Source organism: Emydura macquarii, unplaced genomic scaffold (assembly GCF_026122565.2).
Source record: "Emydura macquarii macquarii isolate MOO-44397 ecotype Brisbane River unplaced genomic scaffold, CSIRO-AGI_Emac_v2 contig_968, whole genome shotgun sequence".
NCBI lineage: Eukaryota > Metazoa > Chordata > Testudines > Chelidae > Emydura > Emydura macquarii.
This window is the reverse complement of record NW_027131105.1, coordinates 6,691,278-6,718,750: the sequence shown is the minus strand read 5'-3', so window position 1 is coordinate 6,718,750 and position 27,473 is coordinate 6,691,278. Positions and strand designations below refer to the sequence as shown.

General features: G+C 58.4%; 1 protein-coding gene across 5 annotated transcripts in view; it reads right to left on the bottom strand.

The window, feature by feature from the left end:
• The window catches only part of MARK2 (microtubule affinity regulating kinase 2), a 98,061-nt gene that overhangs the window by 4,494 nt on the left and 66,094 nt on the right, over positions 1 to 27,473 (bottom strand). For 2 of the 5 annotated variants that reach the window (XM_067544007.1, XM_067544008.1), the window contains exons 2-17: positions 23,373 to 23,552; positions 19,258 to 19,311; positions 13,512 to 13,560; positions 12,863 to 12,928; positions 12,670 to 12,740; positions 12,210 to 12,266; positions 11,683 to 11,919; positions 11,051 to 11,170; positions 10,063 to 10,162; positions 8,215 to 8,327; positions 7,692 to 7,824; positions 6,869 to 7,044; positions 6,521 to 6,618; positions 4,395 to 4,553; positions 3,044 to 3,295; positions 1,448 to 1,474 (exon numbers count right to left, since the gene is read on the bottom strand). In XM_067544007.1, coding sequence (XP_067400108.1) covers positions 1,448 to 1,474; positions 3,044 to 3,295; positions 4,395 to 4,553; positions 6,521 to 6,618; positions 6,869 to 7,044; positions 7,692 to 7,824; positions 8,215 to 8,327; positions 10,063 to 10,162; positions 11,051 to 11,170; positions 11,683 to 11,919; positions 12,210 to 12,266; positions 12,670 to 12,740; positions 12,863 to 12,928; positions 13,512 to 13,560; positions 19,258 to 19,311; positions 23,373 to 23,552 — 1,892 coding nt within the window. The remainder of the gene's footprint in view (positions 1 to 1,447; positions 1,475 to 3,043; positions 3,296 to 4,394; positions 4,554 to 6,520; positions 6,619 to 6,868; positions 7,045 to 7,691; positions 7,825 to 8,214; positions 8,328 to 10,062; positions 10,163 to 11,050; positions 11,171 to 11,682; positions 11,920 to 12,209; positions 12,267 to 12,669; positions 12,741 to 12,862; positions 12,929 to 13,511; positions 13,561 to 19,257; positions 19,312 to 23,372; positions 23,553 to 27,473) is intronic. The other 3 variants (XM_067544009.1, XM_067544010.1, XM_067544011.1) reach the window with 3 other exon arrangements.

Sequence of the window (27,473 nt, the reverse complement as noted above, 5' to 3'; positions counted from 1 at the left end):
CCTCCCGGCTCTGACAGCTAGCGGGGAAATGGCCCGGAAGGGAGCATAAGAGTGGGGACAGACAGCGCTACAGGACAGACAGACAGACAGAATGTCCACAGCCAAATCACAACCCTCCTGCCCTGCCCTGCAGCTTGGCACAGAGCCCACCCGCCCGCCCGCCCGGCCCTTTGCTGCTTAGCGTGGTTATGGGTGCACAGCTATGCAGGGAGCCATGCAGCACAGCAGCCGCCTCCTCCCCGCAGATTCTCAGTCTAGAGCATCTAGAGACCAGGGCTCCGCCCCAGCCTGCCCGTGCCCCTTCATCCCAACCTATGGGCCCCCCACCCTGCCCGTGCCCCTCTATCCCGACCTATGGCCCCCCCCACCCTGCCCGTGCCCCTCCATCCCAACCCACGGGGTCAACACTGCCCCTGCCTGGCCCGTGCCCCTTCATCCCAATCTATGGGCACCCCACCCTGCCCCTCCATCCTGACCCACAGGGTCCCCACTGCCCCCACCTGCCTGGGCCCCCCCCCCCATTCCTGCCCTGTGGGCCCCTCCAGTGCCCCTGCCTGGCCAGGCCCCTCAATCCTGCCCCTGCTATTCCAGCCCTGCCCCCACAGCTCTGCCAGGAGTCCTGACTCCCAGCCCCCTCTGCTGCTGCCCCCAGGGCATGTCAAGTGCTCTTCCTATTCTCCCATGGGAGCCCCCCACTCTGCCCCACCTGCCAGGACTAGCCACCACTGAGGCCCCAAATGCGTGTGGGGGGAGGGGTCCTTGTGGAGCTCTTTCCAGAGCCCAGGCCACAGTGGGCAGCTTGGCTGGGGCTGGGAAGGGCCTGGCCATGTCTCCAGTTACTATGTGGGGGGACCCTGCAGGTCTGAGAATGAAGCATTGGGGGGGATGCAGCTTCAAGAGCAGCCAAGCCCCCCTTCAAGCGGCCACAGCCCCAGCGCGAGGGGGCTCTGGCAGTACCCCTAGAACATGTTCCCAGCAGGTTAGCAGCCATGGTGAGCAGCCCACAAAGCCCTGCTCCTAGTGCCACATGCACGGGGCGAAGGTTAGTCTGGGCATGGGTCCGATTAGGGATCAGAACCCCCAGCACTGCTCACCAGGGAGAGGCAGGGCCCCCTTAAAGGGACAGTGCAGCCTATCAGAGCCATGTCACCCTGCCCCTGTGCTAGGCTAGAACTGGGATGGCAGGGACCCGTCCCCCAGCCCCATGGATGCAGGGGGAATTGGAAGACTAGGGGCGCATGCCCACAGTGATGCCCCCTCCTGAGCAGGCTGCCCTCAGGGAGGCGATTCCAGCCAGCTCACTAGGCAAGAGGGGGCGATGCCAGGCGGGAGCTAATAAGCCCATTGTCCCTTTAAGCTGCTGTCGGAGCACCAGCCCAGACCCCTAGCAGACGGGGTGGGACGGGGGTTAGTATGGGATGGACAGGACAAATCCAGAGACGCCTACCTTCTGGCAAACCTGAAAGACACATTTCTACAAAAACACAAACAGAGAAGAGAAGGGAGAACGTTGGGTGTGTCACTGCGTGAACCCGGCCCCTGGGGAGGGGAGAGCCATAGGGGTGGGATGTGTGTCACGCCACAGGGGCAGAGTAGCCCCACCCCTACACACCACCCCGCGGCTCAAGATTCCAGCCCCCCCTAACCACTAGACCCCACTCCCCCCCAGAGCTGGGAATAGAACCCAGGAGTCCCGACTCCCAGCCCCACTCCCACTCTCCTCCCAAAGCCGGGAACAGAAGCAAGCAGCCTGTGCTGGATGGAGGGGGGTTAGTGTCTGTGACGGAGGAAGGGGGAGCTGTGCCAGTGAAGGGCTGCCACCATGCAGGGGAATGTTGGTTTCTGGGGAGCCAACCCCCACCCCAGAGAGCGATAGCAGGAAGGGTCAAGGCAGAAGCACCCAGCTGTGAAGCTCAGAGCACATGACCCAACTCCCCCATTTTACTGGGGGCAATCTGCCACAGCTGGGCCTGGCTGCCAGCCCCAGCCCTCACACTTGCCCTAACCCACTAGACATCATCCCTCCCCTCCCAGAGCCGCAGACAGAGCCCAGGAGTCCTTGCTCCCACCCCCCACCCCACTAGAACATACCGACGCCAGGCATTTCCCAAGCACCCAGCACAAGCGATCTCCATGCACCCAGGGGCCGCTGCAGCCACCTTACAGCCCCTGTGGGTTCTGCGGGGGGGACCCAGGCAGTCCTGGGGCATGGGTCAGAGACACTGGGCTCAAAGGTTTAAATGGGCATCGCGGCCCCGCTGAAACCTTGCAGCAAATCAGGCTCCCCTGCCCCAAATCCTGTGCTCAGGGGACAGCTCGCCGGCTACTGGATCTAGAGACACATTTCTTACCTTCACCCCGGCACCTGCTCCACCTGCCCCCTTGCACTGGCAGTGTACCCCCACTTTGTGCCCACTGCCAGAAAAGGCTCGTTTCTAACCTCTGTACTCTCCACTTTTTGCCCTCCCCTCCAACTGTGCCAGTGCCCCTTAATCCTGACCCACAGCCCCCATTATCCCAGCCCTAGGCTCCCCCGTCCCCCCAGCTCTGCTGGTGCTCCTCCAGCCCAGCTCTAGGAGCCCCCTCCCCCAGCTCTGTTGGTGCCCCTCAACCCCGACCAGCAGCCCCTCTTATCCCAGCCCTGGGCTCCCCCCACAAACAGCTCTGCAGTGCCCCCCGTCCCAACCTGGACCTCCCGGCCATGAGCACATGGTGGTTTTACGATACAGGACTTGACACCAATGCTGAGGGCAGCCTAAGCCAGATCAGAGTCGTACAACACAGACAGCAGCAGATGACAGCTCAGAGGGGCAACGAGCCAGCTGGGAGCCAGGGGTGCCAACCCCAGTGCCTGGCACAGCACAATACGCAGCTTTGTCTGAAGTGCCTTGCCAGAGCTGCACAGGGGGCTCCTGCTGCCTGCCAGCGAAAGAGGCTCTCCCTGGCCTGGGGGGATTCTAGGAGCAGGCGAGCCAACAGCAGCAAAGCCCCCCGCCCCCTCCCAGCCGCATGGCACAGATACACACAGGCCCTCTGCTCTCACCTGCGCACAAACTTGGAGGTGAACTTGCTGAAGATGCTGCCAGAGGCGCCCCGGCGCCCCTGGCTGTTCCCAGAGGGTGAGGCAGGTGGTACGTTGTAGGGGAGGTTCTGCTGGTCCCGGACCTGCCGGAGCTGCCCGGCGTGGAAGGTGCTGCGGCTGGAGACACCCCGTGGGAAGTTGGTGCGTTCTGGGATGGCACTGCTGATGTTGTGGGCAGAGGGTGAAGCCACTGGGACCCTCTGGGGTGCAGTGCTGTGGTGGGGGCAGAGATCCAGTCAGGAGGGGGGCAGCACTGGGAGACGTGGCCCTCCTTACCCAGCCAGATCAGAGCTGGTGCCTTTTCCTCTGGAGGGGAATAGGCCTGTACCCCACTCCCCGTCCCCCTAAACAAGATGTCCCACACCTTGGGCCAGATCAGAGCTGGGGGCAGTGACCCCATATCTCATTCCCAGGCTTCCAAGCCAACCAGTCCTTCAGAGTATGACTACACAGCAATTTCAACAGCCATGGCTGGCCCGTGTCACCTGACGCAGGCTCGCAGGGCTGTGGGACCTGAGCCCAGACTCTACGCTGCAGTTTTACAGCCCCACAGCCTGACACAAGTCAGCTGAAGCAGACCCGCCGCGGGCGTTTAATTGCAGTGTAGATGTACCCTCAGTATCTGTGTTAAGTGTAGAAGACACAGGCAGCTATAAAAGCCGCATCAGTCGATGATCCTGGCCATGTGGCGCAACCCCTCCCGTCCCTCCCCCCAAGCTCCTCCCTGTGCAGCGCGGCTCCTGAGTGCCAGGGGAGGGCAGGGAGGGCACTCTCGCATGCCGAAGTGGAGATATCAAGGAGGCCGGTTGTGTAACCAGAGCTGGAGGCCCTGAAACGAGGCTTCAGTGGGGACCGTCCCCCGCCAGCTAGGTGCTCAGCAGATGGTTATCTCCAGCTGCTGACCCCAAAGGCTCCCCTTGAGGCTGGAGCCCACAGATTAGCTGGGGGGCAGAGAGCCGCCCCCCCTCCCCCTCGGGGAGGCGGGCCCTAGGGAGTGGCTAGCAGAGGCTATGGAGATGGAACAACCCAGGGCTGAGACCCCTGCCCCACACAGGCTTCCACCAGCTCTGGCCTCAGGGGATCGTTAAGATTAGCCATCCTCTCCGAGTGGTTGGGTGGGTCCCGGGGGCAGCGCTGGCCTCGCTCACCTGCTGCCATCCACCAGGGACAAAGATGGGGGTTGCCACCTCTGCTGGGCCCCATGGCCTGCACGCCCCCTTGCCCACTTACTGTCAGGCTGGGCAGTCCAGGAGGGGTGCGCAAGAAGTGGGTGGGGAGGTGGACACTAGGGGCACCCTGCCTGCCTACTTGCCTGGGTCTCTGGGCCTCACAGTTATTTTCAGTGGGGGGCAGCGTGGGCTTGTTGGGGTGCACGGAGGCGGACATGGATTTCTGGTGCTGGCGCGGGCGCGCGGAGCCCACGGCGGCGGAAGCAGAAGCCGTGGAAGCCCGGGACCCCGGAGTGGTTAAACTAGGAAACAAAAGCAGGGAAGAAGCACAGATTTAAAGGAATGGGTGGGGAGGGAAAGGGGATAGGAGGCTGTATCCAGAGCTGCACCTGCTCTCAGGATCCATGGAGCTCTCCCACCCACCCTACACAATGGCACTGGGACCTGAAGGGGGGGGGACTGGATTACAATCTGGGTCCCAGGTCTGGCACTGCCACAGGGCCAATCAGCACCAGCTGCATTTGGCCCACTAGCTTAGCTGGCCCCAGGATCAGGGAATGACTCTCGCTCTATGCGCCCTAAAAGGAAAGCCTGCCCCATCCTCCGAGCCCCCTGCCCTGGGGCTTGAGTGGAGCCAGCACCCCCAGAGGGGCAAGGCACCAGATCCCATGCCTCCTAGAAGAAAAAGGGCTCAATATCTCAGTCCCCTAGCCCTTCTATGGCCCTCACTCTACAGTCCCTGTAGAGACTGGGGGGGTCCCCTAGTTATAATCCCACAACTTTTCAGGAAGCCCTAACCCCCTCAGGAAGGGAAATACCCAGCTCTGCTGTGCTGCCCTAGAGATACAGCCCCATTCTGGTAGAGACAGGTCAGGGAGCGAGATATACAATATACAGGCCAGTATATGTGTATATGGGGGAGGGAGGGACACACAGAGGCAGAATGGGCAAGGGGTGGGTGCTGATGAAGGGAAGGGGTAAAATAAAGGAGATGAGCAATGGGGCACAGAGCCCCTTCCCCAACCGGGGCCCTGCGGCAGTGGGGGGATGCTGGGTGCACAATGAATGGGGGTGGAGATGGAGCAGCAGCAGTGGGGAGGGATGTGGGGGGCCCTGCTCCAGATGGGGAAGCGTTTACTGCTCCTCAGTCTGAGCTCAGTGGGTCTAGAAGCAGCCGGGCATGCAGAGCCCAGCCAGCAGGCACTGGGGAGAGAGCAGGACACGCAGAGCGCAGGCGAGGAGGCGGGGGCGCAGAGCCCAGCCAGCAGGTGCGGGGGAAGGGGGGGAAGCTGGGCATGCAGAGCCCAGCCAACAGGCACAGGGAGGGGAGGGGAGCTGGGCGCGTGGAGCCCAGCCAGTCACGGAGACAGGAGAGGTGGAGGGGGAGGGGGACACGCAGAGCCCAGCCAGCAGGTGCAGGGAAGGGAGAGGAGATGGAGGGGGGAAGGGAGCCAGGTGGGCAGAGCCCAAGCAGAAGGCTTGTGGAGGGGACGGGAGGTGTGGGGGGAGGGGAGGGAGTCTGGCGCACAGAGCCCAGCCAGCAGGTGCAGGGAAGGGAGAGGAGGTGGGGGGAGCCAGGAGCACACAGCCCGGCCAGCAGGCGCAGAGACAGGAGGGGAGGTGGGGTGGGGGAAGCTGGGTGTGCAGAGCCCAGCCAGCAGGCCAGGGGAGGGGATGGGGGGGAGCCAGGTGCACACAGCCCGGCAGCGCAGGGAGGAGAGGGGAGGAGGTCGTAGTGGGGCGGGCAGGGGGGAAGCTGGGTGTGCAGAGCCCAGCCAGCAGGCGCAGGGAGGGGAGGGGAGGGGTGGGGGGCGGGAGGAGAGCCGGGCACGCTGAGCCCAGCTGCTGTGGGAGTGGGCAGGGTGCTGGCCTAGGACTGCCCCAGCTGAGCACACAGAGGGCAGCACGGTGGGTACCAAACCGGGGTGGGGGGGGCCTGGCATGACCCCCCTGCCTACCACCCCTCCCAAGATAGCTGCATCTGAGAGGCTGGCAAAAGGAGCAGCAGTCCCCAGGGAGCGAGCGAGCGAGGGGAGAGCTACCAGCTTCCACGTTGCCAAGAGGCATGGTGCCAGAGCCCCTGCTGCCCCGGCTGGAAGCCCCCTCCCCTCCTCCTCAGCCCTGGCACGCGCCGCCCGAAGAAGGTCGTGGTGTTGCCGAGCCCCCAGTGGGGCACAGATGGGAGCCCCAGAGTTTGGCTCTCCAAGACCCCCAGGAATGGGATGGCCCCCATCTAGCCTCCCACCCGGGACCGCCTGAGGATCCCTACCTGTCCTTGCCATTCTGTATGGAGTTCTGGCCCAGGCTGGCCCGGTCCAGCATGGGGGAATTCCGGCTCCGGTTGGTGCTGGTGGAAAGGACACTGTTCTGTGGGGGGGACAGACATGGAGTGAATGGGGGCGCCTGGCACCTGCTGCCCCTCACCTCATCCCAGGCCCATTCTGCCCGTGGGGAAACTGAGGCACAGAGGTGAAGTGACTCACTCAACTTCACAGAGCAAGTTCACAAGAGAGCCAGGAATAGAACCCAGGAGTCCTGGCTCTCGGCTCCCTCTGCTCTAAGCCACCAGACCCCCCCTCCCTTCCCAGAGCCAGTGACACAATGCAGGAGTCCTGACCGTGGATGGGGTGGGTGTGCTCTTCTTTCTCTCGAGCCCGGTCAGCGGGCTGGCAGGCACTTTGACGGTGCTGCTGGCCTTGCGCCCCGCCTCGCGCTCCTCCTCGGGACGCTTGTTCTCCGCGTTGTTGCTCTGGGTCTTCTTGGAGTATGAGGTGGAGGTGGGGATGGCAGGGACTGCAATGACAGTGACGGGCAGCGCCAGATGTACCCTCACCCTCTGCTGCTGCTGTCTGGCCAGCTAGGGGCCAGGAGCCACTCATGTCCCCACCACTGTCAGGCTGGCCAAGGACCATCCCACCCTCCTACCCCCAGCGCAAGCTCTGCTCCCACCCAGCCCCACTACCCAGCCAGGAACCATCCCCCTCCATTGGGCTGGGGCCCATGAGCCTGCTTGGCTCTGGCTCTCCCCCATCACCAGAGGTGCCAGGCTGGCTGCGCTGGTCACCCCCATGCCAGGAGACCAGAGGAGCTTGGCGTTCCTGCTTGTTCACGGATTCCAGCCCCAAGGGGGTGGCCCCTGCTGCTGAAGGAGGGCTGTGCTGTCACATGGCCCTGGGATCCCTGGGCCCATGGCCTGGGGAAGGAGGCCAGGGAGGAGACTGACAAGTGAAATCCACTGCCAGCCATGGCTGAGAGCAGGGTCCCCTTCTCTAGCCCAGCCCACTAGCAGAGCTCACAGCAGAGCTGATTCCCAGCTTCCTGTGGTGGAACCACCAGCCCCACCCCCTAAGCTGACTGCCAGAGTAGCCATCAGCTCTGTTGCTTGCCCCGGCTCCAAGAAGCTCCAGGGTGGCAGTGGGGTGCTGTCTGGGGCCACTCACCCTGGTCGCTGAAGCGCCGCTGCTTGGGGTTGGCCGAGACGCTGCGCTGTACCTTGTGTGAGGGGGAGGGGGCGCTGCTGTTGGCGAGCTCGGCCAGAGGCCTCGGCTTCAGCGTGATGTTGTCGTTGTCAAGCTGGAAAAACAGGAGACAGGCTGATGTTTGCAGAGCTGCAGGGAAGGGCAGGGCACAGGGTACTGCACCAGCCCTCACTGCCCAAGGCCTGGATTGGCAGCGGGTTGGCACCACCAGGATAGCCAGTTCCAGGGGATCAACTCAGTCACTGGCCAGAAAACTCACCCTTGAATCACAGGGTGTTAGAAAACAGCCCCTCCCAGAATCCAGGGCTGTGGGTCAAGATTGAAGGGATGCTGGGGGGGGAGCCCAGGGACAGGCTAGCAGGAGGTTGAGGCAAGGACGAGGGACATTGGCAGAGCAGGGGGAAAGCCCAGGGCTGGGACAGCAGAGGAGCAGCTGACAGAGCTGTGAGATTGCTACAAGAGCCCACCTCCCTGCAGCACCCACCTCCGAGTTCTTGTATCCCAGCAGCAGGTAAGTGGCCATGACCTCGTTATACTTCTGCCCGACCAGCGATTCCTGGATCTCCTCCCGCGTGTACCCCATGGAGATCATCAGATCTGTGAGGAAACAAACTTATCCCGGTGAGGAGTCCCCCAGGCACAGCCCCATGCCCTGCCTGGCACAGGGGGCATTCTGTCCAGCACAGGGGAGAGGGTTGCCCTGGTGCTGAGACAGCCCACACCCCAGGCCAACTCTGCACATCATGGGGTGTCTGACTGTGTGGGTCCTCACTAAGGTGCCCCATCTGGGAGGCATCTCCCGGGTAACGGGCAGCTGGGGAGGAAGCAGGCCCAGGAGTTTGGCCTGTTCTGCTGCCTGGCTTTCTCTAGCTCCCAGCTGGCACTGAGTGGCTCAGCACCTCCCCTGGCAGGACCCAAAGCACCTGCTGACACTAACTGCCCCCTAGCACCAAGGGTTTGGGGGGTGAGGAGACTGTGCAGAGGCAAAACCAGCACAACAGTTTGATCCAGTGGGGGCCAGTCTCCGTGACAGAACCAGGACTGAACCCAAACATCCTGGCTCTCAGACCCCACTGCTCTAAACCACTAGCCCCCGCTCCCCTCCCAGAACTGGGAACACAACACAGGCATCCTGATTCTCAGCCCCCTCTAGTGATGAGACCCCACTGCATCTCCAGCAGAGCTCTGTGCAGCTCCATAGCAATCTCCCTCCCCACTGTGGAGGGGAGAGCCATGTACACAGAGCAGGGCTGGGGCAGGCCTAGCCACCCACAGGAAGCAGGCTTTAATGTTAGAAGGGACCAACATGATCATCTAGTCTGACCTCCTGCACAACGCAGGCCACAGAATCTCACCCACCCATTCCAGTAATAGACCCCTAACCGATGACTGAGTTACTGAAATCTTCAAATCAAGACTTCAAGGTACAGAGAATCCACCAGAAAGTGCCCTGTGCCCCATGCTACAAAGGAAGACGAAAAACCCCCAGGGCTTCTGCCAATCTGCCCTGGGGGAAAATTCTTTCCCGACCCCAAATATGGCAATCAGCTAAACCCTGAGCATGTGGGCAAGACTCACCAGCCAGACATCAAGAAAGATTCTCTGTAGTAACTCAGAGCCCACCCCATATAACATCCCATCATTAGCCATATTTTCCACTAGTAGTTAAAGATCAGTTAATTGCCAAACTAGGCTGCCCCATCATACCAATCCCTCCATAAACTTATCAAGCTCAGTTTTGAAGCCAGCTAGGTTTTTTGCCCCCACTGCTCCCCTTGGAAGGCTGTTCCAGAACGTCACTCCTCTGATGGTTAGAAACCTACGTCTAATTTCAAGTCTAAACTTCCTGATGGCCAGTTTATATCTATTAGTTCTTGTGTCCACACTGATGCTGAACTTAATTCCTCTCCCTCCCTGATATTTATCCCGCTGATGTATTTATAGAGAGCAATCGTATCTCCCTTCAGCCTTCTTTTGGTTAGGCTAAACAAGTCAAGCTCTTTGAGTCTCCTCTCATAAGGCAGGATTTCCATTCCATGGATCATCCTAGTAGCCCTTCACTGCACCTGTTCCAGTTTGAATTCATCTTTCTTAAACATGGAAGACCAGAACTGCACACACTATTCCAGATGAGGTCTCACCAGTGCCTTGTATAATGGTACTAACACCTCCCTAGCTCTACTGGAAATACCTCATCTGATCCTGCCCAGATCTGCCGGGAGGCCTTGGCACAGAGGCCTAGGCACAGGCAACACCACTGGCTTGTCTGCTCTCTCCACAGCTCTCTCTCCAGCCACTCTGGGCTGTACCTGGGCTGGCTCTGGTGCCATACCTGTCCTTCGCGGGTCCTTGTAGTCAGGGAGGGGCTCCACGTAGGGCTTCAGCTCGTCGTCCTCGTGCCCCACATTCATCCAACGGTCTTTCATGATTTGCTGCAGTAGAGAGGGGGAATCAGCAGAGGGATGGGCAGGGGGCACCCAAGTATGCAAAATTCACCTCAATCTCCATCACTCAGCCATTGAAGGAGCCAGTCTCCCCCATAAGCAGGTTAGGCACCCAATGGGCCCAGCATTATGGAGATTTGGGCCTTCTTCGGCAGCATCAAGGTACAGGCCACTGCTGGAGAGAGAATCCTAGGCCAGATGGGCCTGTTGGTCTGATTGTGGGGGTGGGATGGATCTGACCCAGACTGGCAGAGACTGGGGGGATACCAAGCTGGCGGGGCACCATGGATCTGATGGGAGGGGAGGGGGAACAGAGGGCTGCCTGGGTCCCACTGGCCTGATTGCGGAGAGGAACGCTGGGTTGGCGGGGGGTGGGGAATGCTGGACTAGCTGACCGGGGAGGGGGAGGGTGTGTGTGGGGGGTTGTTGCTGAGGGGATGAGTGCTGAGGGAAGCTGGCAGGCTCCTGGGCCAGTCCCATTCTGCCTCAGTGGGTGCTGCCTGGAGCCCTCACCAGAATGAGAGAGGCTCCCCATGAAGCCACTAGGGCAGTGGGCCCCGAGTGCAGTCTTTGCCCCTGTGCTAGTTCCAGGCTGAGAAGGGGCAGCAGAGATCAGCATGCCCTGCTCCAGATGGGTGGAGGTGGCGAGTGGGCTTGGCAGCAGGAACTCCCTCCTTGTAACAGGGTGCCAGGCCCTCCCAGCCTCTTCATCACAGCTCCCCCAGAGGGCTCTGGGGCCGAGCCAGACCCGTCCCGATTGCCATGGCCGGGTGTGGAAACAATCCAACTAGCCCACGGGGAACAGCCAGCCAGCTGGCTATGGCACAGGAGACTTTGCTAGGATGTGCTGGCAGGACCCCTGAGCCCCCCACTCACCTCTAAAGTGCCTCTCTTGCTAGGGTTGAGAATGAGGAATTTCTTCAGCAGGTTCTCACAGTCCGTAGACATGTAGAAGGGGATCCGGTACTTGCCCCGCAAGACCCGCTCCCGCAGTTCCTAGGAGGAAAGGAAGGTTAGCAGGAGGGCCCAGTGGGTGGGTGCACGGATACACATGTGAGCGCACACACAGAGGATTCCCTCACACACAGACCCCAACTCTGTTATGCAAGAAGATGTGGGGGATGTGATTAACCTCATTAGGCAATGGGGAAACAGAGGCACAGAGAGGAAAAAGACTTACCAGGGTCAGACAAGTCAGGGAATCAAGAACAGAACCCAGGACTTCGAGCTCCCAGCCCCTCACCTTAAGCACTAGATACCATGCCCGCCCAGAACAGCAAACAGAACCCAGGAGTCCCAGCCCCCTGTTCCACCCACTCCCTTCATAGATCTAGGAACTGGCTCCCACTCCCAGATGGGGTGTGCAGGCGTCTCTGCATGTTCCAAGCAGGCCTGGTGCTCCCTCTCAGTGCATACTGGGGGGACAGGTGCCTGGGGCTGAATGCGCTTGTCCTGTGCCCAATGGGGGAAACTCTGGTGGCAGAGGCAGAGGTGCTGTGCCCACTTACCTTGAGGTTCTGCCCATCGAAGGGCAAAGAGCCGCTGACCAGAGTGTAGAGGATGACGCCCAGGCTCCAAACGTCTACCTCGGGGCCGTCGTACTTTTTGCCCTGGAAGAGCTCAGGCGCAGCATAGGGAGGGCTCCCACAGAACGTGTCCAGCTTGTTCCCGAACGTGAACTCGTTGCTGAAGCCGAAGTCGGCGATTTTAATGTTCATGTCGGCATCGAGCAGCAGATTCTCGGCCTGCAGCGTATGAGCAACATGGTGGGGGGGGGGGGTCACTACTGCCTGGGCATCCCCCACAGGGCAGGGAGAAGGGACAGCATGGGGCTGTGAGTTGGGATGGAGGGGCATCGGCAAAGCTCTGTGTGTGAGGAGCCCAGGGCTGAGACAACAGGGGGGGATGCAGGTTAGGATGGAGGGGCAATGGCAAAACTGCATGTGAGTCCCATAGCCAGTGGGGGGGGAGGTCACATTGAAGGGCAGGGAGCAAATCTGAACCACCCCTGCTTGTTGGGGGGAGTGTGTCTTACCTTCAAGTCTCTATGTACAATGAACTTCTGGTGACAGTACTGCACAGCAGACACTATCTGGAAGAGAAGAGAAAATCAAAATGGGAGGGATCTTCACGACAGAGCTGCCCACACAGGGAAGGGGACGCAATTGTGGCTTACAATCCACCTATGACTCCCTCAGACTCACCGTACAGATCCTAAGGACAGCTGAGCTCTCCTCCCCCACCCCAGGTGCCCCCTCCCACAGTATCTGAGCACCCTGGCACCACTGCTGACTGAGAGGTGAGTGTGTCCTCTACACAGTCACCAACATTTCCTACAGCATCCCAGGGCTTCACAAGGCTAAACCAGGCTCTGATCAGACTCTCCCTCTGCAGCTGTAGGCTTATCTGACCCAGGTGCCGTTAGCTCAGAGGCTCTGACGCCCACACAACACCCAGCACCCCTACGCCAGACATCAGGGACCCGCAGCACTAACCTGTCGAAATTTTGCCCTGGCTTCTTTCTCTTTCATTCTTCCATGGGCTACTAAGTAGTCGAACACCTCACCTGCAGAGGGCAACAGAGACGTTACACGGAGAAGGGTGTGGGCCTGAGCCCCCCAGAAGCCTTTGCTCTGGCCAAGGGCAGGCGAGTGCTCTGGGGTGCCCCCCAGCCCGGTGGGCACCTACCCCCGCTGGCGTACTCCATGACGAGGTACAACGTCTTCTCCGTTTCTATGACTTCAAATAACTTAACTGCAAGACACAAAGCAGGAGAAAGTGGGTGCCCTGTGTGGCTGCAGTCTCAGCCCCGCCAGCGCCAGGCCAGCTGTGTCGTTGGGTTGATGCTTTCCCTGATGGCGATGGCAGGAACTCTCGGGGCCGAGCCTGGTGCAGGCACCAACCCACTCACGTTAACTGGAATTGGGCCCCCTCAGGCATTCAGTGCTGACATTAGCGGCCGTGCCCGGATCAGCGCCGACAGCTCTGCAGGTGCCTGCAAACTGCAGCCCAGAACTGCCACAAGAGCAAGCAGCATGAAATCCAGCTCGGTGGCTCTTAAGCCCTGAGGGTAGCAGCTGGCTGAGGGATTTCACCCTCATCCACTAGAGCAGAGGTCTTCAAAGTGCGGGGCACACCCCCTGCGGGGGTGTGGAGGAACGTTGCAGGGGGCGTGGGAGCTCCTGCTGCCCCGGAGCTCCCAGCTAGAGGGGAGGCAGCAGGGGACATGGACAGGAGTAAGGGGAGCCCAGGGTAAAAAGTTTGGGGACCACTGCGCTAGGTGGGCGATCCCAGCCATCCCTCTTCCAGCACACGAGCTGTGTGCATGGAGTCTCACCTATGTTGGGATGATTCAAAACCTTCATTATTCGCACTTCCCGGAAGAGCTGGAATAAAGCAGAGACACAAGCGCACGCAGCTGGGGTTAAACTGCAAGGGGACAAACGATATATGGCCAGCTTACCCCAAAGGCCCAGACCCCCGATCCTAGGGGTCGCTGCATGGAGCCGGGACCCTTGAGACCAGGCTGGAGCAAGGGTGGCCAGCCCAAATAACCACCCACCTCAGAGGTCCATCTGCCAGACAGTAGCTGAGGCTCTCAGAGCACTGGCACAGGAAGGGAAACGGACTTGCCCAAGGCCACACAGGCAGAGCAGGGATAGGAAACCAGGAATCCTGCACTCCATCCCCAGTTCCAGGTTTCAGCGCCGAGAGGAGGCTGCCGAACTGGGGATGAGACTGAAAGCTAGCTTGCAAATGGGGTGCAAATGGACAATGCCCTCCTAACAGGGCTGCTGAGTGGCTTAGTGTGCAACTGGACAACACCACAATGCCATTAAATGTGAGCATGTTTCCCCTCCCTTGGGGTCAGGTTAGCATGACACAGGAGGCTCTCAGCTGCTTTACTCAGAGGGGCAGAATTCACACAAAGCACAGTAGAGGTACACTAACTTTCCTGCCTTCAGGCAGCTAATCATGGCCAGGCATCTGCACCGCCCCCCTTCCCGCCCAGCCACATAAAAAATGAGAAAATCCAGCACAAGCAATGAACCACCCGAAGGCTGAGCTTGGACTGGAAATGGAGTTGGGTCTCAGGGGATGCCACTTCATCCAGCATCTTCTGACACAGAAGAGCCCAGAGTAGCCCTGGGGCAGCGCTGGTGAAATGCAGCCACCTCTGGGGTGGAATGTGTCACCTGCCAGCACAGGGTTCTGGGGCCTGATCTCTCTTGTGATGAGAAGAGTCGTGCAGAGTAAACAGGGCCTTTGTGGGTGGATGCCCCTGCAGAGGCGGCTGCATGTCAGCATGTGAACACTGGTCTAGTCTGGGTACCCCCTTGCTCCCTGAGCTGTCTGGCTCTGTGGGTGAGTGCCAGACCGCTGCTCTGTGTACCACAAAGGGCTCAAGGGGAAGTTGGTCAGACAATGCCAGGGGGCTGAGAGTGGGAGCAGTGGAAGTGGGTCTGATGGGTCGGCTCCTCTGTATCCTCTCTTGAGCTAGGGCATTGCTACCTTTTGTTTGGGGGGGGAGGGGGGAGAGGGAGGGAGGGAGAAATATGGGAGACTTGAGGAGCTCAGTCTGGGAGCCCCACAGCAGATATCCCTTGGAAGGAAGGGGCTGGAGTTGCCCCCTTGTCCTGCACAACCCTGGGGTTGCTGGTATCTGCCAGTGTCCTGATCCAGGTGGGTGTGGCCACAGAGGAAGTGCTGGGAGCCCTGCTCCATGGCACGGGCCCCAAGCTGAGGCCAGGCCACAGGGCCCCACGGGTGCTGGGATTTGCCTGGACATGTCAGGCTTTGGAAGGGGAGCCAGCTTGCTCTGGACACTGCCAGCCTGTGGGGTAAGCTTGGGCTGAGTGCCCGGTCTGGCAGGAGAGTGGGAGTGGTTGGGATGTGAGGCAAGGTGTCCCCTTCCCCACACACAAACATAGCTTCCCCCCACCCCCTCAGCTCTGCCTGGGGCTGATCCCCCTGCACATCTGCCCAGGGGTGAGCCTCGTCCACACGTGGGCCCCAGCGCTGTTCTCCCAGCTGTCTCTCAGTAACCATGCCAAGCAATCTGACTAACACTTGCCTCGTTACCAAGGCAACGAGCCACAGGCACAACCCAGAGCTTTCTCCTCGTTCCTTCCCTTCACGTCTTGGCTTGCAGAGACGCCCACTCGGCATCTTCCATGCCCCTGCTCCCTCAGCCTCCATGTGCATGAGGAAGGAAGGGGGAGATTTCCCTTTCCAGGAGGGATGGCGAGTTGGCCTAAATTGAGATCTGTCTCTGAATTCTCCGGGCCTTGCGCAACTCCTTGCATGACTCGCCTGGGTGGACACAGCCCTCTGGCCCTCTCGCAGCTCATGGGAAAGCAGGCACCCTTGCCCCTTCCCCCCCACCAGCTACAAACCCTCCAGAACAGGGGAGCTGCCTCCCAGCACACGACACACAGGCCATGGGCCTACACAGGGCAGGAGGACACTGCACTGGCACCTCTGACTGGCACGGAGGGCTGAGGGCAAGGTTCCAGGCACACTGGCTGTGGGTCAGAACAGCTGCTGCAGGGACTGTGTTCTGGCCCTTGCAGCAGGCAGGGCTCCTGTGAACAGCTTCATGCTTTGGAAAGGAAGTGGAAGCTAGGGATGAGAGCAGGACTCCTCCTGAGTTTTGTCTCTGTACCTCAGTTTCCCATCAGTGTGTGTGGAGGTAGACACCCACCTGCCAGGGAAGAACCCTGAGGCTTTGGGATGCCATGCTATCATGTTTCCTGGCACAAGCCTGGCAGCATTTACCCAGACCCTGCTGCAGTCGGCAGGCGCCTTGGAGCCTCAGCACAAAGTGAGGGTCCATCCCAGGCCGGCACCCCTGTTTTCTGCATCCCTTTGGCAACTGGAGGGAATGTGACAGACTGGCTTGCACAAGAACCCTCCCCCTCTTGCAGCCGGCAGCGCAAACGCATCCCACCCTCCTTCCCCATGTCCCAAAGTCACAGCAATTAAACGGTCTGTGGGCTCCCTAATGACCATACATGGGAGAGAGCTATAAATACCTCCCTAGCAAACATCTGGAGAATGAGCCAAACTGAAAACTGGCAGCCAGATGTTCAGACACCACAACTGTTTCACAGAGCCAGTCACTTCGGCTGCCGGGCTGTTAGCTTGTAGACAGGTACCCTAGGATTCACCTAGTCCACATAGGCCCAATGTTGATGGGGGTTTGGTCAGGTGTGAAACCTAGGAGCTATCTACTTGGGTGCCTGCCCGGCCAGGATGCAGTGACATTTCTATCACCCCCCTTAGCCTGAGGAATCCTCAAGGGCTTTCCAGATGGTGCACTGAGCTGAGAACACACTGCTCCCAGGGATCTGCACTGGTTCCTGGCGTGCCTGGGACACAGGTGAGCTAGAACACACTGCTTCCCACTTCACAGAGAGCCGCACTCTTTCCTGGCTAGTCTGGGCCACGAGTGAGCCGTGCTCACTAGACCTTGGTCACCCCCTGGGCTACCATCTGCGACAGCAGCACGCCTCTTTGCAGGCATTATTCGCCGGCTTCCTGCTCTAGCAGGGGGCTCTATTGATGCTCTACAGCTAAAGGCTTTTCTGTCAGCAACAGCCTGTCATCCCCACCTCCATCTGTGGCTGCACTACAGACAAGGACTGGGGGGAGCTTGGGCCAAACAGCGCAGAGAGCAACAGCAGAGGATCAGCTCCGCTCTCCACTCATGGCCACAGGGACACCCCTGCCAGCTGCCACCAAGACTCTAAGTGGGCTCCTCAGAGCTCCAGAGAAAAGCAGGGCACCAAAAACCTGTGCGTGCCCCTACATACCTGAACGAACACACACACACACGTGTGCCCCGCTACTGCCTCAGCAGTCAGGGGGTCACCGACACATGGGAGATCACTATGCCACAATCCCCCTCCCACAGGAAAGCTCCCTTGTGCCCTTGGCACATCCCATAAGCCATTGCTCAATACACAGCTGTTCGACAGGGTCAAGCCTGAAGCCTTGTGATTAGACTGTAACCTCTCTAGGGCAGGGACTGTCTGTCCTGTGTCTGTACGGTTTGCAGCAGGGCTCTGATCTACCACGGAGGCCCCTACGGGACACCATAGTAAACAGTAAGGCAGTGACTAGCTGGGCTGGTGAGAGACCCCCCGGAAAGAGAATTCCAGCATCCCCTCTAGCTTCAGCCCTGCCCCCATGATGGCCAACGCTGGGCCCAGCGCACCAATCTGCCTTGTGACCAGGAAGCTCACGGGGCAGGGAGGGGTTAAATGCTGCCCTGGTGCCCACCCACAAGGCCCAGGGCTGAGCTAGCACCCTCACCCACTAGACACCCCCTCCCAGGATGTGCCCAAAGCAGAACCCGGAGCCTATGAGCTGGAGAGGCTGATTCTGGAGGCGGGCAAAGCTCTGCGCTGATTGCTGGGGATGCTCCGGTTGCTATGGTTGGCTTTAGGATGGGGAGGGGGGATTCCTCTGCAGGGTGCTCTGGCTTCTTGGGGGAAGGTGCCATGTGCTTATGCTCTGAGCTGAAGAACCCGGGGACCGTCGGGGCAGGAGCCGACAGGGATCACTCCTCCACAGCTGGCCAGGTGCATTATGGGCCACAGGCCCTGGTCTGACATGGAAGGAGGCTGGGGGTAGCTGGAAAGCACCTGAGTACATCTCCCAACTCCTCTTCTTCAAGCCTTGTGGGGGGGAGCCCCTGCTGTGCTTAGGGCTGGCATTCCTCTAGCAGCGAGGGGCTCCGCACCCTTCACTCCAGCAGGAACCTGCCTATGGCAGGGGGGCTTGGTATAACCACCAGGTATAACCACTTGGTATAACTGGGAGGTGGAATGAAGGCCTAATGAAGATACGGGAGACCTACATCTCGGAGGGGAGGGTGTGCGGGGAATGGGATACAAGAGGCCCCATGGCTCAGGCCCTGCGCCAGTCCCTCCCTGGGTGCTCACATGCCCTGAAAGCTGCAGCGGCTGCCAGCTCAGCCACTTTGCTCAGGCTCTGTTGACAAGGCTGCGTCAGCGGCTGCCAAGCCATGCAGAGCTGCTGGTGTCAGGCTCGGAGTCAAACAGGACATGGAGCAGTCTGGGCAGAGCTGCACCTCCCGCGTGGCCTTCTGGTGACCCATGTAGTTGGAGGAATGGTGACAGCCTCGGCTATTTGGAGTCTGACTCCTGTGGGAGCTGGGGGTTAGCTAAAGAGCAGACAAGGGGAGCAGTCACACCCCACAGCACGGCTGAAGCAATCAGCTGGCGAGGGCTCCCTGCCCTGCCCCACTCACTGAGCCCTGCCAGTTTCCCACAAGCACAGCTGTATTCCTCTGAGAATGTGGGGGAAAGGGGCACAGGATCAGTCCCCAGGGGTGGGACTTTCTGTGCCCTTGGGCATTCACCCCACCCTAGACACCACTCCAGGGAGCCCATTTATGATATGTCATGACCTCCTTGCCTCATAGCAAGACTGATTGACCTCCAGCTCTTCACATGAGGGAGCGTTGGGCATCCCATTGGTTAGCATTGATCCCATGTGCACGGCTGTGTAGTGTCACTCAGCCAGCCCCATTGCTTTCACTGCCCCGAGGGGATTTGACACCAGTACTTCACAAAGGTAGGCAACACGGAATCTCCCATTCTACTGAAGTAGAGGCAGTCAGAGTTGGGAGTAGAACCCAGGAGTCCTGGTTCCCAGTCACCCCTCTCTAGCCCACTAGACCCCACTCCCCTCCCAGAGCTGGGGATAGCACCCAGGAGCTCTGGCTCCAAGTCCAATGGTTAGAGCAGAGGCACAACACACCTGGTCAGTCATGCCACCGAATCCAACCCTTGGAACTTGGTTTTGCTCTCACAGGGACCCCCACCCAGCTTCATGGGACAGTGAGGGCCCAGATGGTCCCAATCCCCCATACAAGCAGGTGGCTGGATAATGCTGGGCTCAGAACACATCCTGAGCAGAGATTTTACTTTGTTCTTCTTCGGAGCATCACCATGACAGCGAAAGGGGTGCTAGGTGGGAGGCAGTACTTAGAGTATCTCCTGCTGTCAGGATGCTACGCCCACAGTCTGAACATCCAGAGGCAGGGCCCTTACCTTCTGCAGGCTTGATGAGTTGAGCTGCGTCTTGTCAATGATTTTCACAGCCACCTGAATGGGGAGAGAGAGGAGTTGGGTTATCTCTCCCGTAGTGTTGGACAAGCTGGAGCAGCACATGCCCAAGGGAGAATCCTAGGCAGGCGCAAACAAGGATGGACGCCCTGACAACCCTCAGGCCGGCTGTTCGCTGCTGCCTCTGCTGCTCTGGACACCGACAATGCATCTCTGCTCCAACGGCCTGGCACAGGGATGGCAGGAGGCCAGTGGGCAATTTACAACCTTGGGAAAACTCAGATTTTAGGGCAGAATGTCTCAGACTTCGGAGGCCATTCTCCATCCTGGCTCAAGGACCTGGACCAGTTGGGTGTGAGCCTAGATGGAAGCAGCAACTCTCTGTGTGACACTGAAACATGTGGCAGGCTGCCGGAGTTGGGCAGGGAACCTGCAGTGAGTGTGTTCAACTAAGATCCTTTAGAGAGAGCCAGATGAAGAGCTCAGACCGGCTGGCTAATCTCAGAAAGGTGGCAGAAGTCAGCACAGCAGAAGATTCGACAAGCAGCGTACGGCAGCGTCCCATAGGGCTTGGCCCAGTAACCTGCAACAGGGGGATGGGATTCAGCGGGGAAAGAGGGGTGCCTCCCCCCTAGCTGCAGTCAGCACAGCATTTGCACCTTCCCTCAGGTACGCAAGCGTTGTTCTCATTCATGCCGGCCTCTTGCTGCCCCACCTGTCACTCATGACCATATACAAGCACCCCAACTGGCACTCATCCCATGTGGGTCCACAGATGTGTTTGGAAATGGCTGAAGCTAGATCAGTCTAAGGCAACCTAGTGCACACATAAGCACTGAGACAGACCCCCCCACATTCCCACAACACCCAGCAGGACCAGGAAAGGCAAGACACATGGAAGAGCTTTACTTAGTGGGTATCACCCTCGGTCACAATGCTAACCTGGCGCCCATCAGGCCTTGGCAGAGGATGGATGTTGCTCAAACACTTCCTCATGGGCACTAAGACCTATGGCTCCAAGAGCCTTTACAGCAAGCAAACCAGTGCCTACAATCCAGCTTGTGTGAGCCACTGGCTACTGCAGCCCCACAAGCCAGTGTGTCAGGAAAATACAGGTCTCCCAAAGTGGAGCTATAGCTTCCTGAGCCCCATTGAACTGTGATCCAGGGAAGGAAGGGACAGCCAGCTCCACTTCAGCCAGCCAGGACCCCCTGGATAAATGCAAGCCCCCTTTCCCTCCAGTGGCTCATTCAGCAATGGGAGGCCAGCAAGCCTGCCTCGTCCTCCCTCAGACACTAAACCCTCGCACACCAGGAACTAATTGCTGCCTCCTCTCCCCACCTGCCTCAGAACCAGGGACCCACACAATAGCAGTGCCCCGGTGGCAGCTATAAAAGCCCAGCTGGCTCAGCAGCCACAGCCTGCAGCCCTGCCAGGCCCCTTTAACTCTTCCCCGAAGTAGGAGTTCAGTGGAGACATTGATAGGGCCTGATGGGTTAGGCGGAGAGCCAGCAGGCTAAGCCAGGGTGGACAGGGGCAGCAGTTATTTGATCACGGGTGCTGACGGGCATTACGGCAAAGGGAGAGGAGCAAATGATGGCTGGATGTGATGGGGTTAAAACAGACCAAAGAGGAGGCTAAGGCCTTCTGGGAGCCAGATCCGTTGGGCTGTAAAACTGTCTCTCAGGGGAGGCGGCTTAGAGAGGCCATTGGGGACCATCCTGCACTGACCCCCAGGGATGAATGTGGCTCATGAGGGGGATCCCAGCACTGATCCCAGCCCCACCTGTCTGGAGAGGGGTTAGTGCTGGGGGGACAGCAAGGCTGCATTTGTTAGCACGAGGGCAGAGGGAGGGCACCAGTGCTTCACAGCCAGACCCACCCCTCTCAGACCCACCCCTTCCTGGCTTCCCCACTTCGGCCCATCAATCAGGATAGGAAAAAAACCCATTTTCCTGCAGTTCCCCCTCCAGGAACTATTACTTCTCCCCCCTTCCCTGGAAGCCCCTTACTGCCCCTCACTCAGCTGCCCAGAGGAGGATCTGTGTGGAGTGGGTGGGTCGGGTGATGTAGGCTGGTGTTAACGGAGCTAACCAAAACCAGTGCTCCAAGCTGCAGCAGAGGCAGGGCCTGCTTTCGGGGGCAGGCTGCACACACAGCTGCCCTCCAAGTGCAGCCAGGGCGTTTCAGCAGTGACAACGCTACAAGAGCAGTTGGGAAAGAGACGCTGGCTTCAGGCTGGAGATAACCGGCTTCTTCAGCCTGTGCAAACAGCAGAGACACCATGTGAACAAACCGGTATTTCCACACTACCGCCAAGGCTTATTTACAGCTTACAGAGCTGGGGGGCGGGGAAAGGACGCTCACCCAAGCCCTGCCGCTGTCTCTGAGCCCACAGGAGGCTGAATGCCGACCTGCAGGGCTGATCCACCACCGCTGTGTTTCATGCCCTGTTGTAGGGCTGAAGAGGAAAATGCCCCCATCTGACTGGTCGCCCTCCTTTTCCCGCCATCCTGAGGAAGGGCAGCCAAGCAGAGCTGTGCTATGGGATGCAGCCGTGAGCTGCTGGGTTCTGTTTGCTCCCCATCCTAGAAAAACGTGGCAGCTCATCCTCTGCCCCAGAGCCAGGAGGGGGAGAGCACTAGGAGCTTCGGGACGAGCCCAGCAGCTTGGGGCCTGCTCTGTTCCCATGAAAAACATGTGTGCCTCTGCCCCACACACAGACACCCCTTTCGCCAAAGAGGAAACAATGGCACCTGCCCTGGCTCCCTGGAGGGGGGCTGCTGGGCTGAGCTGCTCAGGGGGCAGGGCCCTGGCCTCTCAAGGAGCCAAGAGAAGACTAGATCACTCCCCATGTGAAAGTTCGGCCCCATTTATTTGCCCCCAGCGCCCTTCCAGAGGCTGAGCTGCCCCTGAGCAGTGCAGTGGGGGAGATGCTGCAGGAGCAGCAGGGCTCAGTCACTCCCCACCCAGCCTGCAGGGTCTGTCATGGAGGGGCGCGATGGGAGAGCCAGGCAGACACAAGGCTGGATTCTTCCACCCACCTGCAGCCCTTTGGAGCAAAGCAGGATTCTAGCATATTCCCACAAGCACACAAGGCTTTAAGGCCTTTAAAAGCAATCAGGCTGGAGGGGCAGTGGGATAAAGCTGCCTGGACCCCTGTCTCGGATTCAGGGCTGCCTCTGTAATGGCACAAGCGGGGGTGCATCTGTTGCCATCTGCTTAGGGGGGTGGAAGCCTGGGCTGGCGCCTGGCAGCTTGGCGACGAATGGCACTTGGCATCTCTGAGCGCACACACTTATTCTGGGTTGGAGGCCTTGCAGGCTTGCAAAGAGCTCCAAGCAGCAGGGAGCACAACCTGGCAGCTCAAATGCAGGGTTGAGAAGCTAGGTCAGTTAGCCACCCAAGGCTGGCCTGTGCCCCCTGATTTAGGCTAGGGCTAAGAGGCTGTTTAATTGCAGTGTAGAGGTTTGGGCTCCAACCTCGCAGAGTCCTAAAGCCCGGACTGCAGCCTGAGTCTAATGTCTGCACCGCAACTAAACAGCCCCTTAGCCTGAGCCCTGAGAGCCCAAGTCAGCAGGGGAGGGCCAGGTGCAGGTTTTTAATTGCAGCGTGGGACATACCAGAGAGTCAGGAAACCCAGGGTCTGCCTCCTCTGGTGCTTCAGCTTCCCCGTTTGTAAAGTGGCGTGCACCCCTCCCCCCATGTAGTACAGACTCTGCTTGGCAGCACATCAAACCCTGGAGAAAGGCCACAGGGGCTTTTACAAAGAATGAAATGGAGGCAGATTGAAGGGACTTGCCGAGTCACATAGCGGCAAGACCAGATCCCGAGACTCCTACCCCTTGGCTCTAACCACTAGGCTTGGGGTACAACAAAATAGCCAGCAGAGGGGACCAGGTCGTAGAGAGATTGTCACGTGGACATTTCATCATTGCTGTGCACCTCGCCCGCCCCATGGAGCCACGTCCCCTGCAGCAACACTGCCATGACTTAGGAACATCTGTCCTGGCCTCTATCCCGCATCCCAGCATATGGGCTGGCCCGCACCCCCTCCATTCAGGTGTTGCTTCCCCTCCTCCCTGCCCGACCAGTCTCACCTCCTTCCCCGTCAGAACGTGGCGCGCCAGCTTGACCTTGGCGAAGTTGCCCTTGCCGATGGTCTTGAGCAAGCGGTAGTTTCCAATGTGCGGCTGCTCGTCGGCGGAAGTGGCCGAGTTGCGGCCCCGCAGCATGTTGGACTTGCTGCTGGCTTTGGACTCCGTGTGGCCCTGTGCCGGCTGTGGAGACAAACACACACGGCTTGGGTTCAGGGAAGCCACCAGAGAGTCATCCCTTCCCCCCACCAATCCCTTGTACTTAGCCCCAGTGTAGAAGAGAGGCTCAGCATCCCCACCCCGGCGTGCTCCCCAGGCCCCACTCTGGTATCCCAGCTTCTCACGCTGGCCAGTGGGATAGAGTGCTCAGCGCTCAGGAGATGGGCTACACCTTTCTGGGACCTGCCTATACTCCAGCAAGCATCGCCCAGCCCCTCCTTCACTGCAGGGGTGGGGTTCAGTTGCCACAGCCTGCATTGCTGGGTCTAACCTCCAATTTCAGAGGCCTCGCTTCCACTCAACACACATGCCAGGTTATGCCATGCTGCACGGGGACAGGGGCTCCCTTCCTGATCTCTTCTGGGAACCAGCCAGTGCCATGAAGCATGAGATGGGAAGAGCCTTTCCTCAGCATGTGTTAACTAGGAAGAGGTCTCAAATTCATTCAGGCCCTTTTAAACCCTTTAAACAGTATGGGATTCAGCATAGGAGGGGATGAAAGCCAGATGCAAGGTTACCAAGGATCTCAAGGAACGACATGCTACTAACCCCTCGCCCACCTGCACGCACGGAGACCATAGCAAACACCGGTCAATCCGGTTGGCTGGCAATAGCCCCAACAGCCTGGAGCACTGACCCGGCCCACACTTGTCAGAGAGGAAAGGGGTCAATAGATTTCATTGCCACTGGAGCCCACCAAGGATTTGGCTGGGGCTGGCGCATGCAGCACTGCTGTCCTCTATGTAGCCCCTTGCTGGAAAGCATTTCACACTGCTCGATGGAGGAGCAGGAGCTAGATGGAAAGAGCAGAGTTCTCCTGCAGTCATGGGGCAGGGATACCTCCTCCACTACTTAGAACAACCCTGCAAACCCCCAATCCACCCCCAGTGCAGTCCTCCAGCCCCTAATCAAGGAAGCACAAGAGTCTCACCACCCACACTGCTTTGCTATTTGAGGAGGGCTCAGTACGGGGCGAAGTGGGAGGGATTCTCTGGTCCGTTATACAGGAGATCAGACCAGTTAAGCCAGTGGTTTCCAACCTTTTTGGCTTGAGGGCCACAAATATAATTTTTAGAACCCTGAAGGGCCACCAGTCTCCGGCAGCACCCCTCCCCCTGCAGCCAGAGGGAAGGAGTTCAGCGAGGAGGATCAGCAAGGAGGATCTCCTGTACCCATGGCTGCAGCAGGGAAACTGCACTCCACCTGGTCCCTAGGCAGCGGCTCCCTTCTGCAGCCAGAGGAACGGGAGATCAGTGCTCCCCTCCCTCTGGCTCCAGCAGGGACTCAGCACCTAGAGATCCAGGCAGTGCGCTTTGCTGTGCTCCCTGCTACAGGCAAGGGGAGGGAGCGCTGATCTCCTGTCCCCTCGGCTGCAGCAAGGAGCTTGCACCAGTAACCCGCTCTGCCTGGATACTTAGGCAGCGGCTCCCTTCTGCAGCCAGTGGGAGGGGAGCCACAGGTCACTCTGAAAGACTCTGCGGGCCACTTTTGGCCCCTTGGGCCACAGGTTGGGAACCACAGAGTTAAGCTAATGGGCCCTTCCAGCTTTAAGATCTCTGAATCGACACAAACTCTTTACGTTGGGGATTGTGGAACCAGCCCCATAAACAGCAGTAATGCACAATACTGAGTGTAATGCTCTACCCAGGAAGGGAAAACAAACCTTCCCCGCTGTGGGCTACCTTTCTCCCTGAATCCAGGGGAAGGGACAGCTTAAACCAGCACATGTAAGACTCACCACAGACCAGTGGCTAAAGATCCCAAGGGATGGATTCTGCCACTACCCTTCTAGACAAATGATCCACTAACAGCTTGTACCTCCAGTAAGCCCCGGGGTACTTCCATTTTGCAGGATGGGGATACGGAGGCACAGATACATTTGTGCAATATCAATACTGTATGTGAAATTCCAGCTCCAACACCTGCCTCAGAGTTGGAATGAACTCTATCTCCACTTACAAAGGGGGAATTGAGGCAGAGGAGGGTCAAGTGATTTGCCCAAGGTTGCACAGCAGGTCAGTGGCTAAGCTGGGACTAGAACCCAGGAGTTCTGACTTCCAGCCCCCCACTCTAATCAGGAGGGCCTGGGTTCCATCTCTGGCTCTGACTCCCACCCTCACCCTCCATAACCCAGGCACAGCAGTCATTAAATCGCACCCTGTGTGTTTCCAGGGAAACAGAAGAGGAAACAGAGCTGGGGAGATGAATGTGAGAAGAGGTTCAGGTCCAGCACTGCTCTAAGCCTCCTCCCCAAGCCAACAGCCACACCTGTTCCGTAGTGGGGGCGTCCAGCCAGGCACTCATGTAAGTACAAAGGAGGAAGAGATCAGAGGAAGCTGCCAAGAAAGCTAAAGTTAAAGGCACGCCTATGCCGAAAGCTAACTTAACCCTTTGGAGGTCAGGCAGGCACCGTGCCTGGCACGGCTGCACTTGCTCTTGGTAAATCAATTACAGAGCTGCCCTGAGAGATCATTTCCTCTCCACATTCATGGCAGTAGGATCCCTGCTAGGCAACTGAGGAGGGGAGTGGCAAAGCCTGACATTTCCACAGGCTCTCTCTGACACAGCCTGGGAGCTCCCAGCTCAGAACCAGGTAGCCTGACTAGCACTTCCTAGCGCAATGAGCACATTTTGGGGTTACGCAATGAAATTGCAGCCCACACAGTACTGGACTCCCTCCCCCTTCACTAGAAACCACTAGGATTACGCACATGCGCTGGCGGCCTGCTATGACCTCCCCCCATGTGCTTACACAGAGACAGATACATGGCTGGGTTGCGGAGGCTAGGGCATTGGATGGAAACTGAGGACACTAGGTTTTCTATTTCCTGGTTTTGCCACTGACCTGCTGTATAAGTCCCAACCCTTCTGTGCCTCAGTTCCCCCTCCCATCCTTTGTCTATTTTGACAGTGAGCTCTTTGGGGCAGAGACTCTCTCATACTGTGTTGAACATAAGAACAGCCCTACTGGATCAGACCAATTGTCCATCTAGCCCGGTATCCTGTCTTCCAGCAGTATCCAATGCAAGATGCTTCAGAGGGAATGAACAGAACAGGGTAATCATCGACTGATCCATCCTGTTGTCTACTCCCAGCTTCTGGCAGTTAGAGGCTTAGGACACCCAGAGCATGGGGTTGGATCCCAGACCAACTTGGCTAATAGCCACTGATGGACCTATCCTCCATGAGTTTATTTAATTATTTTTTGAACCCTGTTATAATTTTGGCCTTCACAACATCCCCTGGCAATAAGAAGTATTTCTTTCTCTCTGTTTTTAACTTGCTGCCTATTAATTTCATTGGGTGACCCCTGGTTTTTTGTGTTATGGGAAGGGGTAAATAACACTGCCTTATTCACTTTCTCCATGCCAGTCATGATTTTATAGATGAAGAGCCAGACCTTTTACAACCCACAGCTGGGCAAAACATACAGTACTAGCCAGTGAAAACGCAGATTCAGTTTCTTCAATGCAAAGTTATTTATTCTGCTCCCAGAATCCTCTAGCACATTCAGACTTACTAAACTTGTCAATTACAAGGCTATATAGTAATTCAGCACCATGCCAACAATAGACCTTTATCATATCCCACCTTGGTCATCCATTTTCCAAACAGTCCCAGTCTTTTTAATCTCTCCTCAAATGGAAGTGGTTCCACCTCCTTAATCATTTTTGTTGCCCTTCTCTGTACCTTTTTCAATTCTAATATATCTTTTTTGGGATAGGGCGACCAGAACTATTTAAGGTGTGGGTGTACCATGGATTTATATAGTGGCATTTCTTTCCTAATGGTTAACAACATTCTGTTAGCTTTTTTGACTGCCACTGTACATTGAGCAGATGTTTTTAGAGAACTATCATCCACAATGACTCCAAGATCTCTTTC